Consider the following 22,271-nt stretch of genomic DNA (forward strand, 5'->3'; position numbering starts at 1 on the left):
CCTCCTCTGAGGAGCCTCCACTGCTAGCTCTTGAAACTAAATAGTTGAACCATTATCTTGTCATGATAATTAAATGAGTTTACTATAGGTGGAAGAAGGTTCCTGTTGTCAGACTGGAGTAAATGACTGGCAGATTTTGGCATGCCATTCATGGTCCAAATGCTTTGTTTCACAGCCTCTGTGCAGCTTTAATGAAATGTACCATGACAAGTCTGCTAGAATGTACCATGAGAACACTTCAACAACAGAAGACGACAAACACTTCACAAACAGAATACTTTTATTGTGTGACCGAGTGAATTAAGGACAGAAATATTTTGCAGGCAAAAACAAGACTCCATCTTCTGAACAGAAATGTCACTTATTTTAAACGTGTTGCCATGTACTTTGCTACCGGTTCTTTCTCTGGCGGTGGACTGGTGGGATGTCCGTTCAGGAGAAGGAAGATGTCATGGGATGTTGGTGGTGTGCTGTGGAGACTTTACTCCTTGACCTATGCACATGGCACTCAATGAGTAAAGGAGTAAAGGTCAATAACACGGTTGCTATCGCCATACTCATTGTCGTACCTATGGGAGAGGGAGCGAGAGGAAGGAATCTTTATAATGTATATATACACTCAAAATTACTACATATATTGTGTGTGTGTGTGTTTGTTTAGGTCTGGATACATACCATGAGACCAGTTTGACAAAGTGGTCATTGAGTGCAATGCCTGCGCCGGCGTCGGAGATTGAGGAACGTTTGTCACCGTTGAAGTCAACAGGCTCATTATGTGAAAAACAGAAATGTTTTAGTTCATATGACCTTTAGGTTCAGCGCATAAGAGCAGGGAAAGCTTGGGCCCTGTTCAAGTAGTCTTAAAATGCATCCTTCCTTATTTCCTTCATTGTGGTACTCACTGACATGATTAGGGACTGCAACACAGACCCTTGCTTACACCTATCAAATCATGTTCGATCAGTGATTTCTATAAGTATGGAAGGTATGATGCATTTGATAGTACTGAAGCAGAGTCTTGGAATGGGAAAATATTTACCTGGTCCTCTGTGTATCCCAGAATTCCTTTCATGGGTCCTTTGGAGGCCTCCTTGATGACTCTCTTGATCTCTTCATAAGGGGCCTGAGGCAGACAGGAGAAAACATTACATGTAGAACAAGAATGTACCTAAATGGAAACAAATGACTATGTATTAAGTGCCTGTTGTGTGTTACGTTTACAGTAACTTAAGGAAAGGTGCAAAAACAAGGGTAGTTTGTAGTTGGGTTGGGAGGGTGGTCAAGGGGAATTAAGTAGAGCTACTCTGAATTCCTGTTTTTTTTACCCCTTTTTCGTGATATCAAATTGGTAGTTACAGTCTTGTCCCATCGCTGCAACTCCCCTACGGACTCGGGAGAGGCGGAGATCAAGAGCCATTCATCCCCCGAAACACGACCCTGCCAAGCCGCACAGTTTCTTGACACACTGCTCGCTTAACTCGGAAGCCTGACACATCAATGTGTCAGAGGAAACACCATCCATCTGGCGACTGAAGTCAGCTTGCAGGCACCCGGCCCGCCACAAGGAGTTGCTAGAGCGAGATGGGATAAGGACATCCCGGCCGGCAAAACCCTCCCCTAACCCGGACGACGCTGGGCCAATTGTGCGACGCTGGACCCTCGTGGGTCTCCCGGTCACGGCCGGCTGTGACACAGCCTGGGATCAAAGAGTAGCGCTACTTGTGTAGAACATCTTGTATTTCAATAAAATACCCCAAAAAGTGTGGAGAGGTGACAAGACTTACAGCCTTCTAAAGACGGACAGTCAGGTCAACCACGGACACGTTGGGGTGTGGGAACACGGAAGGCCATGCCGGTCAACTTGCCGTGGGTCAAAAGGTTCAGTTAAAAATGTTCATGCTTTCGAATATTGAGACACGCCCTTAGTGAAAAGGACTATAAAAATCCCATCCATTCTCACTATGGTCATAAAACCTCCATTACGAAACCAATGGTCCTGGATTGGTTCATACCCATTCAGCTCAGGAATAACTTTGCTCACCGCCTTAGCAGCGCCGGTGGAGGCAGGGATAATGTTCTGGCTGGCACCACGTCCATCTCTCCACAGCTTACCGGAGGGCCCGTCAACAGTCTTCTGAGTGGCTGTGAAGGAGTGAACTGTGCTCTGGGGGAGGAAACAAGTGATATGGATGCTAGTCTAAGCAGGGTTTTGTTTATTAGGCACCAAAAGGAAGAAAACAGGAAGTTACTATCTGAAAGGAACCACATTTTCTTTTTCTGTTGTGTGCTCTGATTAACACGACTCAGGACTTGTGCAGAGCAGAAACATGAGCGTTGTTAGCATGTACATTAATCGAGATGTCAATGTTAGCATCAGTGCTGACCCACTTTTATCACTACATCCCAGTCCGTGTGATAATTGTGCTTTTTAACACAATTATCATCTGTTCTTACCATGAGACCCTCAACAATGCCAAAGTTGTCATTGATAACCTTGGCGATGGGAGCCAGGCAGTTAGTTTTGCAGGAGGCGTTGCTGTGAGGACATGACATCATTATCAACATAATCTATATCCTCCCACTAGGAAAAACCCTACATCATTTCAACTGTATCGTCAGCAGCACGAAATCACGCCTCCACCCACCTTTGACCCACATTAAATCCTGCCTTTCCGAAGTAAAATAGTTTCCCCTGTTACCCAATCTGAATTGTTTTCTTACCTCGAGGAGTTATGCAGCTGCCATAGAATTTGAATATAAGGCTTATGGAAAGCAATGTAAAATAAACAATGCATAGAATGAGAGTACATTTTTCTTTACAAAACCATTGTTGAAAACAGTTCTGCTCCAAAATCTGTCAAACACAGGACCTTGTTTAGTGATATTGTCCCAAAGATTAATTTAAGTGTGTGAGCAATTGTAGGATGTTTTTAGGCCATGTTTCACACTCGCATTCTCAGTAAGACTGAGGGATGATTTTTGTCCTGCTGGAACTGAGTGACTGTGTGCGTCTGTTTCAGCAATTGATTGTACATGTGACATGTCACCCTGTGGCAGGAATGTTTGTACATGTCACACTGCTCCTTTAAAATAATGTCATGGGTGGAGGGGAGAGGGGCTTACCTGACAACCTTCAGGCAGTTATCGTAATGATGGTGGTTGACACCCATCACGAACATGGGGGCATCGGCGCTGGGGGCGGAGATGATGACTCTCTTGGCACCTCCCTGCAGGTGAGCCTGTGGGGGTGATGGGTGGGGTGAGAGGTCAATGGGTATGTTTGTGTAACAACAAATACACAGCATCGAGGCTGCCTTGCTTTGTTCAGTCGCATACAGCTGATGATATGGAAAAACGTCAGTCTGTAGGCAAAAATTAAGGTATCAATGTAAACAATTTACAGCATAAAAATACATACAGCATTGTGCTCACTTGCTGCTCAACCACAACCTTATAGCCATGAAGTCTTATATATATATATATATATCCACCAAATTCAAGTATAGACCATTGTCAATATGACCTACTGCTAGCGAAGAGCTACTTACAGAGGCCTTGTCGATGGAGGTGAACACACCGGTAGATTCCACAACATAGTCAGCTCCAGCCTCGCCCCACTTGATCTGGGAAGGGTCCCTCCTGAAGATGGCAAAGAGATAGAAGTTAGGATTATACCATAAAACTAGTGTTAGAATTACAGAGGTAAAGAAAAGGAACAACGCTTACTCATGGAAAACTGGGATGTGGAGGTTGCCAATGATCAGCTTGTCATTCTCTTTCCTCACTTCCCTGTGCTTCCAAACACCGTGGGTGGAGTGATATTTGAACATGTAGACCTATGGAACAGTGGCAGGGGTAGAGAGCTGGTCAGTGGTATTACATACAATCTTTAGGGAGGTGTTGAATATGTGTACAGTAAACCTGTGCACCTGAGATATTTCTTGTTTAACCGAAACAAGGTCTGACTTCAGTGAAACAGGTTTATATTTCTCAATTTATTTCAATTTCCGTACCCTTTAAATTGTATATTTGTCAGTATATAAAGCAGTAGCGAAATCAGATAGTTTTATGATTAATCCCCATGTATCCATATGACCATACCAGCAGGTGGCAGCAGCCCTATACTGACAGCTCTACAAGGCCTGCCAACCTTGACTGATAACAACACTTGACATTTGCAGCCCAGAGCCTTTGTTTTTGCCCAATATGGTTGGGTTTGTGCTGCGTGCTGACCCATAGAACAGACAAGTGCGGGTTGAGGACACAAATTGTAGAAGCAGGGAAGGGACAAGGCTGGTCAGTGTAACACGGACTTCAACAGAAGACCACTTATGTATGAAAACAGTTCAGCAACATGGAGTGTAATTCCCCTTTAAATGCCCAGTTGCAGCAGTTGCAGCATAACTTGGGTTCCAAGTTCAGTGGAATACATACTGTATGCACGGTATGCACCGTTCCCTTTACTGTTTAACTACCTATCAGTAGCAGACTACTGATAGGCCCACATTAGTCAAACACTGTCAATGCTGGAGACTTAAGTTGTCACCACTCACAAGCGGTTGAGAAATGTCTAGATTAGACTATTCGCCATATTGCAGACTCTTGTAGCCAGCTAGTGAAACGATATAGAGAGAGCTAGATAGACCAATCAAGTCCACCGACAGTGGAAGATCAAATCTTTGTGATTGAGGAGTTGGTGTGACGATCGTTGTTCTAATAGAACATATTGGAACGTTGCCCAGTGACACAAGCAGACAAACCCCCAACTAAAATGAGTCCTGCACACAAGGGTCAATGTATGGCCCAGCAAAATAGTCAAAGTACGTCAGAAAGGAGTCAGTGTACAGTATGTCAGAAACAGTGGAGGCTGCCGAGGGGAGGACGGCTCATAATGGTTGGAACAGAGACGAATGGAATAAAACTGTGAAACCAGGTATTTGATACAATTCCAACTCTTCTGTCCCAGCCATTACCACGAGCCCGCTCTCCACAACTAAGATGCCACCAACCTCCTGTGGTCAGAAACAAGACAGGGCGAAAAACAAGTGTTTGGTGACAGTTTGGTCAAAGTCATTTTGTTCTGCGCCCGCTTTCCCAAAAGCCTTAAGATGCTAAGTTCAATGTTAGAACCATAGAACCATAGGATCCTATGGTTCTATGATTAACTTAGCCCTAAGATGCTTTTGGGAAACCTGGCCGAGGTCAATAAAGTTAAATCATAACTATACTCCGCGAACCATTTTTCAATGGGTCAACAAGATTGGCCTTGCCGGAACTGTGAACAGGCAGCATGATCAATTAGTCAGTCATTACGAGACATCATTTAGTTACCATACTAAGGTTGATCAGCAGGAGTGAAATATCCAGCTGCAAGGCACAGTGTTTGGTCTTTCAAGTAGGTACAGTTAAACATTCAGGTTGATTTGGATAAAGGGCCTATCAAAACAAACGTTCATCTTCCTGTGGCTCAGTGACAGCTGCAGATTGGTCAAATAAAGGTTAGAGGGATATGATTGGTCTAACAGCTCCTCCAAACAAGTCTCAGTGTGACCTCTGAACTTTAGCTGAGAAGGTTAGCAGGATATTATTAGATGGATAGCATAAAGGAATGTGACAGCTGAGGAGAGATACAAGAGTGTTGCAGAGAGGCGGTTGGAAAGAAGTAGAGAATGGTATTGGCCAGACCAGGGTCTTATTCATTAGGGCACAAGGTGGCAAAAATATTTGCAATGGAAAATGAAAAGCAGCATCTTATTGGACAAGTTCAGGTAATCCCTTCTCATTTCGTCCTGTTTGCTTCCGTTTCGTTTCTAGTGAAAACTGTACAACCCAGGCTTGTGAATTTAAGAGCAAGTACCTATGGTATGTACAGTACAGAAGTACAACACAATCCAGGATCTGTCCTGTGACCCGATCCTGTCAACAGCCATTCCTTATGTTCTCTTTAAGATATGCAATTTTAAAAATGCAATTTTAAATATGCCATATAAAAAAAATTTGCCCAGTGAAAGAAGCAGACACACCCTCAACTAAAAAAGGAGTCCTACACACAAGGGTCAATGTACGGCCCAGCAGTTTGGTCAGGCTTGTGAACTTGAGAGCAAGCACCTATGGAACGTACAGCACAGAAGTGCAATGCAACCCAGGGTTTTATCTTGTCATTCGATCCTGTCAAGTCTGTCCTTCTGTTCTTTTGAAAATATATAATTTTAAAGGTAAATTTGCACACAAAAAAGAAACTTCACCATTTTTCCTGATATGGTCTAGACCTCGGAAAGTTAAAAAAAGAAAGAATATATATAATAACTTGTTTTACTTTAACTGTACTTGGTTATATTATGTATGAGGCAACATTTTAATAAGCAACTAAAATCCTCTAGGTACATCACTACATTAAGCATCACTGATTAACAGTCACTATAGAAAGAAACTAGCAGTGATAGATACGGATCTATTTTGTGGCATCTATAGAATCCCCAAGAATTGTACAGTGCAGACATTACAATCACTTCAAAGAGCCCATTTAAAATGTTTTGCTCCCCTAAAATATTCAACTATGCATGCCAGGTAATGTATTCTCTCATCTACACCAATTGTAGCCTACATCTTTTCAAATTGTAGTCATACAAGACAGCTATTCAAAACGCCAGGTAGGACTTCACCTGCCGAAGTGCAAACTGCCACATGTAATCAACGCATAATTGTATAATTAAATGTCAAGTTGGTTACGAAGGCACAACGAGCTAAAAATAACAAAATGTAAAAAAATACAGTTTGTGCGTTGCTCTGTCCACAATGTTGGCAAGGTGTGCTCGCAATTTATGCTCCTATAGGGTACATGGACACGCCCCCGCGTGAACACAAACTCATATGCGCACGCCCCTTCAGAATGTCAAGCCACAGATGGACAGCAGAGCCAACTGGTCGTTGTCCCAATCGACTTTAATTTTAATTACAGAACAGGACATTCATTTGGATGACACCCCCCCCCCCCCCCCCCCCCCCCACTACTGATGTGGTCGTCATGGCAACATTGCGTATGTAATGAACTGGATTCATCTTTGCAAAAAAGAGGAAGATGGGCAATTTGTATTTAGATTGATTTGATAGTTGGATAATAATTAGATTAACCAATTGTTTAACTTTAACTTAATTTAAAGGCTATAATCTTCGGGGAAAAAAACATTTATAATCTTCGGGGGAAAAAACATTTAATAATATTTTTTCAGGGCATTGGGTGTGTTCGGCTGCAATTAAAGGCAGTTGAAAGAACATGGGATGAAGCCCAATGATAACAGTGTGTCTATCAGTTGGCCTTTTGCAAAGGTAAGACCACCAGTACACTAGGACTAGTTTACAGTCAAGGGCGCTCTTCTCAAGTTCAGAGTATGACACTTTGAGCAGTGCTTGACTTGGGCAGGAGCTCACCGGAGCTGAGTATCTGCACCTCAAATTCTCTACTGCTCAAGCTCCTGTTCCTCTTACAGAATATTAGCTCAAAAGTATTGTGGAGCTCCTGCACCTAAATATAAACAGTACCAGCACCCAAAATGAGTTCCCTAACCAATTTCAGTCCAACTCAAGCACTGACTTTGAGAAATGAAGGGGCATGTGATGATCTGGTGCACTTTGCTATTTGATATCCTTCATGAGGTTTAGGATGCCTAATGCAGCAATATAAATTAACGTTATTCTATATTCTGCGAATTTGGATGCAAAGGGAACTAAAGTGTTGGGGGTTCTGTATTACTTAAGAACCTAGGCATCAATGTTCTCAGGACCAAAACAAACCTGGAGAGAGAGAGAGATAGAATGAGAGAGAGATATATATAGAGAGAGCAGGAAGTGTGTGAGTCCATGTAAGAAAAAATAAGAGGAGTCACTGGTGGTTGACATTTACAAGACCCTCTAAACCCCCCTTCCCCTCCCCGATGTCAATGGCTCAGGACCAAAAGAAACCTGGAGAGAGAGACAGAGAGACAGAGAGACAGAGAGAGAGAGAGAAAAAAACCAAGAGTCACTGATGGTTGACATTTAACTGTATAATTAAATGTCAAGTTGGCTACGAAGGCATAACGAGCTAAAAATAACAAAATAAAAAAAATACAGTTTGTGCGTTGCTCTGTCCACAATGTTGGCAAGGTGTGCTCGCAATTTATGCTCCTATAGGGTACATGGACACGCCCCCGCGTGAACACAAACTCATATGCGCACGCCCCTTCAGAATGTCAAGTCACAGATGGACAGCAGAGCCAACTGGTCGTTGTCCCAATCGCCTTTAATTTTAATTACAGAACAGGACATTCATTTGGATGACACCCCCCCCCCCACTACTGATGTGGTCGTCATGGCAACATTGCATATGTAATGAACTGGATGCATCTTTGCAAAAAAGAGGAAAATGAGGAAAAAAAACAAAAACAAGAGTCACTGGTGGTTGACATTTACCCCCCCCCCCCCAATACAATAGGCTACTATGCATGCAGCATTCAAGCCTAATTTATAGCCTACGTAAGTATGCAACGCAAGAGCTACAATTAACTACAGTTGAAGTCGGAAGTTTACATACACTTCGGTTGGAGTCATTGAAACTCGTTTTTCAACCACTCCACAAATTTCTTGTTAACAAACTATAGTTTTGGCAAGTCGGTTAGGACATCTACTTTGTGCATGACACAAGTAATTTTTTCCAACAATCGTTTACATACAGATTATTTCACTTATAATTCACTGTATCACAATTCCAGTGGGTCAGTGGGATCGAGGATAGCGGACGTGACTTGGATGGTGAGTCTCTTGAGTCGCTATGCCTCACACCCTCGTTCCTCACACTCTTCCTCCTGTTCTACTGTCCGTTAAGAAAACCTGTTTAGGCCCCCGAATGACGTAGCGGTGTGCTTGAGGCATCACTACAGACCCTGGTTCGATCCCAGGCTGTGTCACAACCGGCCGTGAACGGGAGTCCCATAGGGCGGCGCACAATTGGTCCAGTGTCGTCCGGGTTAGGGTTTGGCCGGGGGTGCTTTACTTGGCTCATTGCGCTCTAGCGACTCCTTGTGGTGGTCAGTGTTTCCTCCAGCACATTGGTGCAGCTGGCTTCTGTGTTAAGCGGGCGGGTGTTACGAAGTGTGGGTGTTTCGGAGGACCTTTCGCCTCTCCCGAGCTCGTTGGGGAGTTGCAGCAATGAGACAAGATCATAATTGGATTGCAAGTGGATATCCCGAAATTGGTTAGGAAAAGGGGGTAAAATAAAATAATTATTTAAAAAATTAAAAACAGTTTAGAGCTATGCTGGTAAGCTCTGACACCCACTTCAGCTCTTTATCAAGCTCCCCGAGACTAAGCCTTGCTGCAGAAGATAGCAGAGACATAAAACAGGGGGATGGTAAGCTTCCCACTGTGCCCAGACTTCTAGGTTTCTAGATATAACAATAATATATTATTATTAATAATAATACACTGACACGTACAGTATCTCAAAGTGCTTAAAACTCGAAACAAAAAGCAAATTCAAACATACTGTAGCGTACAAAAACAGAAATATGAGATGAGGAAGGGAGTTGAAGCAGTTTGTCTTTGGAGGAACGGAGCATGTCAGCCACCTGTAACTCTCTGTAACTGTCTGTGACCTGACTGACCAGGCATCCCATCGGTCCCATTACAGCCTGCCCAGAAAATCTCCTCACCTCGCCCGCTAGCCACGGTTTCCCGGCAGCAGTTCTGAGTCTCAACACCTGGCACCCTATCTTCTGAGCGGCTCTCATAAAGTTGAGTGCATATTCAACTGTAAGTTCGGCATTGCTGTTCCTATTCTTATTCATTGGGTCGAGTTTGTATTGCTACCTTTATACAGTCCTTTGTTATCTTAACGTGGTTGTTTCTCTACTGTGCTATTGATAGTGTGTTTATTATTCAATTTCATCTGCACTTCCATTTCATACTTATTCTTCCTGTTGTATTCATTACATTCATGCATATAATCCTACTTCTGTGTCAGGAGGATGGTTTCTTACCACAGTCATATCACCCAGCAGAGGAATCTACGGTGGATCCAGAATTGCTGCTGGAGGTTGGACCAGGGCCAGGCAAAGATCTGGGGAGGGCTTTGGCAACCACTGCTGGTGCCGGACAAGACTCCACAGTTGGAATCGTCTAAGGTTTCCGTCCAAGTCATAATATGTCTCAATTAAAGCCAAAGGCAAATGTTTACATAGTGATTTGTATACGGGCTATTTGGCTGAAATACCTCTGGCATCCTTTACAGTAAAGCCTTTCAACTCCGTTCCTTCAGGGTCAGATGTTGGCAATTCCTCCAGCACCACTCTTCATACCATCACTCATGACGCATTTGACAATTTAGTTATGTAGCAGATGCTCTTATGCAGAGCGACTTGCAACCACATAGCTTAGTCATTGCATCTGGACCCTTCTTCAAAAGGTTTGATTCGTTCGATAAAACCCACATTTCCGTTTAACGACACACCACTTTTAGGATGTTATTTGAGCTTTCAACATCATGTCTCGACTAGACTGAACTTGGGAGATTTTGGGGTATTAAATTTGATAAATTGATGAGTAACAATACGACATTTGCTGCATAGTCAGTGTCCCTGCGGATATTATCACTCACTGAATGGAGATGAGTGATTCGACTGTAGCTTGTTCAACTTGCACCCTACAGTGAGCTTCAAAAGTATTGGGACAGTGACACATTTTTTGCTGTTTTGGCTCTGTACTCCAGCACTTTGGGTTTTAAATGATTCAATGACTATGGGGTTAAAGTGCAGACTGCTACCGCTATGGTTAATCCTGAATGAATCGTGAATAATGATGAGTGAGAAAGTAAGACGCACAAATATCATACCCCCCAAAAAATGCTAACCTCCCCTGTTATTGGAATGGTGAGAGGTTAGCATGTCTTGGGGGTATGATATTTGTGCGTCTCTTAACTTTCTCACTCATTATTCAGGAATAATTCAGGAATATCTGTAATCATGGTAGCATCCACATGAATGTAGAAGTGTTTAGAAACATATTCTATTTTTATGTACGATAAGTGTCTCCAACATGACACAGTACATTATTTACCATTCATTTCTATTGGGCACAGAATAATCTGAAACGCAACCAATGCAAACAGCAAATGCATCCAACAAGTTTGTAGTCACAAGCTTGATGTAGTGATTGCGTGCTAGGAATATGGGACCAAATACTAAACGTTTGACTACTTTAATACATATACTGTATAAGTGAATTTGTCCCAATACTTGTGGTCCCCTAAAATGTGGTGACTATGTACAAAAAGGGTTGTAATTTCTAAATGGTTCACCCGATATGGACAGTCTGCACTTTAACCTCATAGTCGTTGTATCTTTTGAAATCCAAAGTGCTGAGTACAGAGCCAAACTACAAGTTATAACCAATAGGGCCATGGTCTGCCCTCTTCATGGACTACAAGTTATAACCAATAGAGCCATGGTCTGCCCTCTTCATGGATGACAAGTTATAACCAATAGGGCCATGGTCTGCCCTCTTCATGGACTACAAATTATAACCAATAGGGCCATGGTCTGCCCTCTTCATGAACTACAAGTTATAACCAATAGGGCCATGGTCTGCCCTCTTCATGGACTACAAATTATAACCAATAGGAAGGTGGTTTGTTGGAGAAAGGATGCTCAGTTCATAGTTGAGGCATAGCTACATTTTTAAAATTCAGTTTAACCAACTCAGCGTTAGCTTTGATCTCAGGGAATACTTAAGTGAAAAGTACAGCAATTATTTTCAGTCTAGAGAAGACGTTACAGTATCAATGTAGCTTTTATGTTATTTAAAATGGTTATAGTTCCCAAGTGTAAATGGTATCAAAAAGCTTTTGACGAGCAATTCAACTTCACATTTCAACGTTGGTTTGGCGTTCGGAGCTTAAATGATTCCAGAGCAGTGGTGAATCCAAAATAGATAATTATAGCCTATGGAGCTTATATGCAAATAGTTATAGGTAAAAATTGATAAATTGAATGTTTAAGTTGGTTTGGTGATTGTGACTTAAACACTAGACAAGCACATTTGACCCTGTTCACTTAATTTCACATGAAATGAAAACATTGACAGGTTATGGATGAGCATATAGTGCCTTCAGAAAGTATTCACACCCCGCAATTTTCTGGCACCTATGTGCAGTGTGGGCATGGGTGGATGGTGTGGGCATGGGTGGATGGTGTGGGCATGGGTGGATGGTGGGTTTGGATGGTGGTTGGGCCTTCTTTCGAAGCTGCCACTTGTCTTCTGCAGCATGCCGGAGAGCTTCTTCCTCGTGGACAGTTTTCCTCCACGTCGACCTCTCTTTTCCAGTGTCCTGCCAGCTGTTCAATATTACTGAGCACTGAAGCTGACATCATGCATCAGTTGCATTTGTCAGGATAGCCAATGACAGAATCAGCCAGAGGGCAAAGCAGTTCAGAGTCAAAGGCTTTTTAAGGTCTAAATGGTTGTTCCTGGCATTTTTCTTGCAGTTGTGCTGTGAAGTTCATGTCTGGTGCCAATTGGGGTTTTGCAAAGATAAGTTCCTGCATACACACCAAGAGAGCCCCTTGACATAGGTCGTGTGATGGCGTCGTGGATTGCGCAGCAGACACTTGAAGTTTAATTTAGAACCACACTAAACAAATGTCCTAAATTTAAACGAATATGTAAAATACTGTAGTTTATCTTAAGTTAAACCCTTTTTACAAGTCACAGCAGTTGGGTACGTCAACTACTTCAGACCAGCTGCATAGCGCTGCATCTCCATATGACTGATTTAGAATTGAGATTTCACCCGAGTGAAAAGCAGTACACAAATCCTATCCATCACAGGTGATAACCTATTAGTGGTCCTGGATTGATTCATACCACAGCCTTAGCGACTGGAGTGATGTTCTAGCTGGCGCCTCTCTCCAGCTTACTGGAGTGCCCGTCTGTTCTACGGCGACGTGAACAGTGGGCTAAGGACGTTAGTCCATGCAGGGTGGTTTATTAGGCAGCAGCTGGAATATAACAGTGATTTATTTTCCGTTGCAAAAAGTAAAGATAATCAGAATGCCGTTGAGCGCCGTAATGAAAATGTGCTCTGGAAGAACGAGGACAGTTTTCACAAACAGGACCTTTATTGTCTGACAGTGCAAAATTCAGCCATAGTGCAGTAAAAATATCCTCTTCAAGCAAAAATCACTCAGTCATCACACTAGTGACATTTTATGAAAATGTTGCCTTGGAGTTGCCTATAGGCTCTTTTTCTCTGGCGGCGGATTGGTGGGATGTCCGTTCAGAAGGAATATTTCACAGGATGTGGGGGTTCGGAGTTGTGGAAGCTTCACTCCTTGGAGGCCATGTGCAGACACAGGTCAACGACACGGTTGCTGTAGCCAAACTCATTGTCGTACCTATGGAAAAGAGAAGTTAGCGAAAACACAAAACCCTACAAATTACAGAAAAGGCTATACTAATTCAATGATTGTTGTAATTCTGTGCCAGCACACCATTGATTGTATCTGGGTGAGCGACTTGAACCCATGAACTGCATTCAACAATGTGGTCCAACAGAAGTCATTCATTTTCAAGGTAGGCAGTCCTGTCCTTTTAACACCAGCTGCTACACTAGGCATTGTTTGCCACAAGTTAAAATTGTCCCCCAAATCACACTTGTTGCATTTCACCATCCCACAATAACAGGACATTTTATTTAATAAGCTATTGTGTTTACAATTTTTGGGGCCTGGTTTAGATCCTGACAAGACATCAACTTGTTGAAACGCAAATTAAAGGGAAGTTGATGTTACTCAAGGCTCTGCTCATTATATATACACTGACCTTGGCAAGGTTATAACAGCACATTCATTGCAATGCGAACAATACACCGCTGTACATCTCAATGAAACATTGAGTCGGTGGACACCTAGTGAGCGATTGTAAGGGTGTGTAGGTTCCTGCATACATACCATGAGACCAGCTTGACAAAGTGGTCGTTGAGTGCAATTCCTGCACCGGCGTCAAAGATTGAGGACCGGCAGTCACTGTTGAAGTCTGTGGACACCACCTGCAGGGGGGGGGGGGGGGGGGCACTTGGAGCTTAGACATTTCAGCCTGACTGAGGCCCGGGGCATTAGAGTTAGGAAATGTTGCCTGTTCTTTAAGTGTGCACTACATCCACAGTCGATGCATTCTAGAACTAGCACAGTGGTCAAATTGTCAACTAATAATCCCTCATTCAAATCAGATGGGCTAGTTCTAGAATACATCAAATACAAATGGCTGGGGACTTAAGTTTGAGGAAACTGATCCAAACTGCACGTTTTGGTTTTTGCCCTAGCACTAGACAGCCGACTCAAATAATCAAAGCTTGATAATGAGTTAGTTATACGAGTCAGCTGTGTAGTGCAAAGCAAAAACAAGCATTGGGGGGCCCCAGGTCAGTTTAGTGAACGGATCTAGACTAATCTAATAATTGTTTTACTCATAAGGAATAGTATACAAGTGCACACTAAGAAAAAAAGACAGATTGGGACGGAGTTAGTGGGGAAATTTACCTGGTCCTCTGTGTATCCCAGAATTCCCTTCATGGGTCCTTCAGCAGCAGCCTTGATGACCTTCTTGATCTCGTCATAAGGTGCCTAAAGCAGACGAACATGTTAAAAAAGGTAGACCATACATGTATGAAGTGCCCGTTGCTGTAATGCCGGTAACTTATCCCAAACTCCCAGTTTAACCCTAGTAGACAAGCAAAAGTATATATATATTTTTAAAGTGGTTGGAGACTTACAGCCTTCTCAAGACGGACAGTCAGGTCAACCACAGACACATTGGGAGTGGGGACACGGAAGGCCATGCCCGTCAGCTTGCTGTGGGTTAGAAAGACCAAGGTTCAGGAGCCACACCATTACACAATTCAAATATTAAAAAACAACTTGCCACTAGTAAAAAGAACTAGGGCCATATAAATCCCAGCCGTTATCACCATTGTCAAAACCGTCATTAGTGATCCTGATTGGTTCATACCCGTTCAGCTCGGGGATAACCTTTCCCACGGCCTTGGCGGCACCGGTGGAGGCAGGGATAATGTTCTGGCTGGCACCACGGCCATCTCTCCACAGCTTACCGGAGGGCCCGTCAACTGTCTTCTGTGTAGCTGTGACGGCATGAACTGTGCTCTGGGGGAACCAGTGGTAGGGATGTTAGTCTAGGCATGGTTTATGGAGGGCACCAAAATTAAATGGATATGACATTACAGAATCTACAATTTGGAAATGTTCATACCTCAAAAATAGTAAATAGAGATGCCCATTACTCATCTCAATACTTTTATGATCTGAATTTCAGAGAAATTGATCATTCATTGATCTCCTAATAAATGAACCAGGAGGGTTTGGATAGATTGATAAACTAATTTGAAAATTTGATTTTGGGCAGTAATGACCTTTAATGTTCACATTGATAATGTAAATGCTAAGTACACACTTTAATACTGAACAAAAAAAGTTCATTTTTCAGGACCCCGTCTCTCAAAGATCATTTGTAAAAATCCAAATAACTTCAGATCTTCATTGTAAAGGGTTTAAACACTTTTTCCCCTGCTTGTTCAATGAACCATTAACAATTAAACATGCACCTGTGGAACGGTCATTAAGACAACAGCTTACAGATGGTAGGCAATTAAGGTCAGTTATGACAACTCAGGACACTAAAGAGGCCTTTCTACTGACTCTGAAAAACACCAAAAGAAAGATGCCCATAGTCCCTGCCTTAGGCATGCTGCAAGTAGGAATGAGGACTGCAGATGTGGCCAGGGCAATACATTTCAATGTCCGTACTGTGAGATGCCTAAGACAGCACTACAGGGAGACAGGACGATCAGCTGTTCGTGCTCGCAGTGGCAAACCCCGTGTAACACCTGCACAGGATCAGTACATCCGAACATCACACCTGCGGGACAGGTACAGGATGGCAACAACTGCCCGAGTTACACCAGGAACGCACAATCCCTCCATCAGCGCTCAGACTGTCCACAATAGCCTGAGAGGCTGGACTGAGGGCTTGAAGGCCTGTTGTAAGGCAGGTCCTCACCAGACATTACCGGCAACAACGTCACCTATGGGCACAAACCCACCGTCGCTGGACCAGACAGGACTGGCACAAAGTGCTCTTCACTGACAAGTCACAATTTTGTCACTAGGGGTGATGGTCAGATTTGCATTTATCATCGAAGGAATGAGCGTTACACCGAGGCCTGTAATCTGGACAGGGATTGATTTGGAGGTGGAGGGTCCGTCATTGTCTGGGGAGGTGTGTCACAGAATCTTCGGACTGAGCTTGTCGTCATTGCAAGCAATCTCAACGCTGTGCGTTACAGGGAAGACATCCTCCTCCCTCATGTGGTACCCTTCCTGCAGGCTCATCCTGACATGACCCTCCAGCATGACAATGCCACCAGCTATACTGCTCGTTCTGTGCTAGATTTCCTGCAAGCCAGAAATGTCAATATTCTGCCATGGCCAGCGAAGAGCCCGGATTTCAATCGCATTGAGCACGTCTGCGACCTGTTGGATCGGAGGGTGAGGGCTATTCCCCTGCAGAAATGTCGGGAACTTGCAGGTGTCTTGGAGGAAGAGTGGGGTAACATCTCACCGCAAGAACTGGCAAATCTGGTGCAGTCCATGGGGACATGCACTGCAGTACTTAATGCAGCTGGTGGCCACACCAGATAGACTTAATTTTGATTTTGACCCTCCCTTTGTTCAGGGACACATTAAATATTTGTTAGTCACATGTCTGTGGAACTTGTTCAGTTTATGTCAGTTGTTGAATCTTGTTACATTCATACAAATATTTACACATGTTAAGTTTGCTGAAAATAAACTCAGTTGACAGTAAGACATTTCTTTTTTGCTGAGTTGACATTCCAGTAAGTACTGCACTTCTACAAAGTCAAAACACTGAAGGAAAATCTGTTCTTACCATGAGACCCTCAACAATGCCAAAGTTGTCGTTGATAACCTTAGCGATGGGAGCCAGGCAGTTAGTTGTGCAGGAGGCATTGCTGTGAGGACATTACATAATTACTCTCATACCAGCACAAATGTTAAATAAACATTTTGCAACAAATGCATTAAACTCAGCTTAAATGCACGGTTTATTTAAATTGAAATAGTATTACCTCAGGACTGAGGGTAGGAGTCTAAATAGAGCACACCAAGATGGTTTCAGCCATTCCATGTACACATAATCTTTTGGCCATAGGGAATTACCACTGCTCTTTTAAGATGCAACGAAGGGGGGGGGCTTACCTGACGACCTTCAGGGAGTTGTCGTACTTCTCGTGGTTGACGCCCATCACAAACATGGGGGCATCTGCGCTGGGGGCGGAGATGATGACCCTCTTGGCACCTCCCTGCAGGTGAGCCTGTTGTGGCAGTTGGGGTTAGAGGGCAAAGGACATTGTGGAATAGCAAAGCCAGTGAATGAACCGGGACAGACAACCTTTAGGCACAGAGTTAAAAAACCCAGCTATGTTAAAAAGCAGTAGTCTAGAGGTAAACAAATGGTGTTAATGTGAAGTGGGGTCACGGCAAAACATGCCTACCAAAATTATGACTGATCGCCAATATCCCAAACTACAAAAATGTGACCATGGCCTTTCTACTGCTAGTAAACGGATGTTCTTACAGAAGCTTTGTCGATGGTGGTGAACACACCAGTAGACTCAACAACATAGTCAGCTCCAGCCTCGCCCCATTTGATGGCAGTGGGGTCCCTCCTGAAGATAGAAGTTGGGATTGAGAGCCACAAACCTAGCATTCAATTAAAGATATTGAATGGTTCCAATTGGTGTGAAACCCATAGGCATCCTAACATAAGTGATCTAGACCGATCAAGCACTCCCAAGCGTCAGCCTTGGCACGCCCAAGAGTCAATGGGGCAGTTTCCCAGAACCAGGGAGAAATTTCCATTGTAAATGCTTTTTAGTCGACCTCTAAGCTTAATATGGGTGCCGGAAAGCATCCAAATGTGTAATTTGAACCAATGTACTTAAAAGAATAAGGAAAACTCACTCATGGAAAACTGTGATGTGGAGGTTCCCAATGATAAGCTTTCCCCCCTCCTGCTTCACTTCACTGTGTTTCCAAACACCGTGGGTGGAGTCATACTTGAACATGTAGACCTACAGAACAGGGGCAGGTACAGTCAGTCATGGTACAGTAAACCTGAGGTTTAGTTGACATTTTTTTCAAGTGTACTGCACTTAATGCAGTATGAAGTTCTCACCATGTAGTCAAGGTCGATGAAGGGGTCATTTATGGCGACAACCTCAACTTTTCCACTCTTGGCAGCAGCACGGGTAACCAGGCGCCCAATACGGCCAAATCTGAGAAGCGAAATCAGATCATTTTACGATTAATCCCCATGTATCCATATGACCATACCAACAGGTGGCAGCAGCCCTATAATGACAGCTCTACAAGGCCTGCCAACCTTGACTGATAACAATACCTGACATTTGCAGCCCAGAGCCTTTGTTTATGCCTAATATGGTTGGGTTGGTGCAGCGTGACGAGAAAGTGCGGGTTGAGGACAAATTGTAGAATCAGGTTAGAGAAGACAGATATGTAAGCTTGGTTGGCCTGCGCAGTTAGTGACATTACCAACCAAATGCAAATAAATGTTATCGTAGTGTTTAAACTAGATTAAGACACATTGCCATCAGTTGTGTAGGTCTAGTTTCAGCATAATGTCAGTGAAGTGTTTAGCACAATCCACATAGGTGAAATAACTTAAGTCTGATGGTTACTGTAACTCAAGCGGATTACTGACAGAACCACAGTCAAATACTGAATGCAGGAGACTTCAGTTTCAGTTAGTGGTTGAGAAATGTTAACGGTCAATAATAAGGCATATGAATCTAGATGACACAAAGTAAACTGGATTGTAGTCTAGAATTGTTTTCAGTCTTAATTTAAAAAGATAATGTCAGTTCTGGGCAGCTGAAGTATTAACTTCCTTGTAGATAATGTCAGCAGTCAATTAGTGCAGAGCTGTCTTGTGGTATATAGATATATATAGAACAATCAAGTTCACAGCGTGTATACTAAAACTCTTGAGGATTCACTGTCATGAATTGTGATTATCGTTATGTTTAAACTCATTTGAACTTTGTCCAGTGACGCAAGCCGACACACCCCCAACTACAAGGGTGCCCTGTTCACAAGGGTCAATGTATTGACCAAGAAAGGACTCAGTGTGTCAGAACAGAGTAAAAACAGTGAAAAACAAGTAGCCCATTTGGTAACATTAGGAGGTAAACAGTTGGTGTTCTGGAGCAAAACCCTTGTTATCCATTCCCATGAACAAGTCCTGTTCTAGTCAATTGATGTCATTGACACAAAACACGTCCATGACATCAGTTGAGGGAACTGAACAGTCAGGAGGATTTATTGCATGCCGTGATAAGAACATTTAGTTTCCACACCATATAAAGGTCAATCAATACAATCTCATGTCAGTGTTTCCGGTTTAAAATGTTACAGGTTGTCTTGGACTTCATGTTTATTTGAGAAAGGGCCTATCATATCCAACTTTAATCTTTGTGCAGCTCAAATATTCAGTCATTGGGCTCCCAAGTGGCGCAGCCATCTAAGGCACTCTGTGCAGGAGGTGTCACTTCAGTCCCGGGTTCAAAACCAGGCTGTATCACATCCGTCCGTGATCGGGAGTCCCATAGGGCGGCACTCAATTGGCCCGGGTTTGCCCGTCATTCTAAACAAGAATCTGTTATCAACTGACTTGGCTAGTTAAATAAAAGGTTACATTTAAATAATATATTAACTTATAGCCATCTATTTGCCAAATAAAGGTTATAAGGATAGGATTGTCTAAAAGCTCCTCCAAACAATCTGAACTGAACTTTAACAGGGTATTATTAGATAGAATAAAGACATGACAGCTGAGGAGAGGATTTCTACAGGAGTGTTGCAGAGGCGGTGTGACACCCAAACTATAAATAAGTAGAGAATGGACAGGGGAAGTGTCCAGACTTGGCGTATGAACTAGTAGCTACAGTATGGCTGTCCACCACCTTGGTTCCAAAGTACACAAACTGTATCAAGGGATTTGTGCAATGCAAGCCAAGGTCTCGTGACCTTTTACAACTTGGTTATCTAGCTTTGACCCAAGTCAAATTCAGCCAGTGTTAAAATATTCAAGACTATTTAAGCTAAATATAACAAATGCAACTTACCCATTGATCCCAATCTTCACCATTTCGCCTGATATGGTCTAGTCCGCTGAAAGTAGAAAGTAGTAAACTTTGTATCACAAGTAATATGAGCATAATGCAAAATTTGAATTAGCATCCATGTCAGTGTTACTCAAACTAGTTTTGTCTTTCACCCTAATAGTAGACAGCTGATTCAAATGATCAACTCATCAAGTTGATTAGGCTATTATGATTCGCTGTGTCGTGAAAGCAACAAAAACGTTCACTAATTGGGGTCCCCAGGACTGAGTTTGGGAGACGGTGTACGTCAATCAAGACACTGAATAAGAGTCATAGAAAAAAGAAAATATTCAAATTGCCATGAGAATCTAGTCTGTGGCAGTGAGTCATTTATTAATGTAGACAGTTGACCAAACAGTCTTGGAAAACGTTGAAAGAAAAATGAAGTGACTAAATATGCATGCCAAAGAAAACATTTAAAAAACGATGCTCAAAGTCATAGAAAGCAATTAAAAACGCCAGATAAGCCTAGGCCTACAATGAGTAGTGCGTAAATCACATACAATAAACACATATGAAACTGTCAATTAAAGTTATTTTTTAAGGAATAACAAAGTTTTAAAGTACCGTTCTTGTATAGCCTCTGTCTGTCGACTTGTTTGCAAGGGGAAGCGGGGACGAGCAAAGGTGCGCTCGCATTTTATCTTCCCATTGAGTCCTTGGACACGCCTCCGCGTCCGCACGCCCTGTCAGAATGGCAAGGTCGTTGTCGCTTATCAATCGACAAGGAAGTACAGAACTAAAAACCTACACCATTAATTTGGACGGTGGGTGCATCTTGGCAAAATCATGTTTTAAATAATTTTCAGTCTAATTTTATATTTAAATTAATTTACTAATCAATTAAAATAGTGGGTTTGGATGGATTGATTAACTAATTTGTCAATATTTAATACACATGGACTAAAAGCCAATGTATTATTGATCTGGCAATACATTTCTGGAGGGTGTGACACAATAGAGTCCCAAGGTGGAGGTGTCATAATACCCATAAAACCTAGCATTCAAACAGGGAAATGGTTCCAATTGTTTTTCCACCATTCATTTTCCCCATAGGGAATATTAGAAACACTTAAAATAAGGGCTGTGTTTTGTGTAGGCTTGCCCTAGCGTAACATTTTGATAACCATGTAAATCTCTCTCGGACAACGCCACATTTATCAAAATGACATTAATTGACGTAGTCAATAAAACAATTTGTTCAGTACTTTTGAAATGTACAGCGACATAATTCAGAACATGGGCCGTACAGTATTCTCCCTGTACACCAAGTCAGAACCGTAGGATAAATAAAGGGGGCATTTTAGCAGACAAAGGAAGCTCTTACAATATCCAATGATTCAATTTCTCAAAAACATGCTATAGGCTACATGTGCACCACCAAGTCAGAACAGTAGGCTGAATTCTGAAGGGAAAAGGGACCAAATTATTAGGGTGAAGCACATGGGCTACTAACAGCCTACTACACAACATACACTTAGTATTACTTTCTTGGCTACAGTATACATATCTCCCTGGAATATTGCATCATTTATTGTTGTGCTGTGCTCACTTGAACAGGAAGGTGGCGCGGCGGTTCTTCGTGGGAAAATTTTGTCATCAATCTTTGTCATCAAAGTCTGGCATTCTCTGGATTTGTGGTGCTTTCAAGACAAATGGGAACTCTTAAAAAAACAAGGTTGAATCATGATGACGTCAGTGATCTTCAGGTCAGAGATGTAGAAAGAGGCCCAAGTTCCCAACTTGCCATTCCGAGTTGGATGACCGTTCAAAACATATTTTCTCAGTCTGAGATCGTTTTTTTCCCGAGTTCCCAGTTGTCTTGATCTCACTGAAGTCTGAGATTTCCCATTTCTGAGTTTCCAGTTGTTTTGAGCGTGGCAGAAGTCATGCGTGAATGACAGCATGGTCAATGTTGAATGTGTATTCTTTTTAGCTTGGAAAAGAGACCCTTAACCCTAGA

At 42.7% G+C, this 22,271-nt stretch overlaps 1 protein-coding gene and 1 pseudogene across 1 annotated transcript; both read right to left on the reverse strand.

Moving 5' to 3' along the window:
• Nucleotides 1-508: 508 nt before the first annotated feature.
• Nucleotides 509-3,830, reverse strand: LOC129830599 (glyceraldehyde-3-phosphate dehydrogenase-like; annotated as a pseudogene).
• A 9,299-nt stretch (nucleotides 3,831-13,129) lies between these two features.
• Nucleotides 13,130-20,938, reverse strand: LOC129831273 (glyceraldehyde-3-phosphate dehydrogenase-like). Its single transcript, XM_055894510.1, has 12 exons — nucleotides 20,876-20,938; nucleotides 20,270-20,315; nucleotides 18,301-18,400; nucleotides 18,087-18,196; nucleotides 17,701-17,791; nucleotides 17,322-17,437; nucleotides 16,993-17,074; nucleotides 15,037-15,188; nucleotides 14,801-14,879; nucleotides 14,568-14,651; nucleotides 13,980-14,077; nucleotides 13,130-13,424 (listed from the first exon to the last, which is right to left on the reverse strand). The coding sequence occupies exons 2-12, from the start codon at nucleotides 20,290-20,292 to the stop codon at nucleotides 13,355-13,357; spliced, it is 1,005 nt and encodes a 334-aa protein (XP_055750485.1). The 5' UTR covers nucleotides 20,293-20,315; nucleotides 20,876-20,938; the 3' UTR covers nucleotides 13,130-13,354.
• Between the last annotated feature and the right edge of the window lie 1,333 nt (nucleotides 20,939-22,271).

Source organism: Salvelinus fontinalis, chromosome 32 (genome assembly GCF_029448725.1).
Source record: "Salvelinus fontinalis isolate EN_2023a chromosome 32, ASM2944872v1, whole genome shotgun sequence".
NCBI classification, from domain to species: domain Eukaryota; kingdom Metazoa; phylum Chordata; class Actinopteri; order Salmoniformes; family Salmonidae; genus Salvelinus; species Salvelinus fontinalis.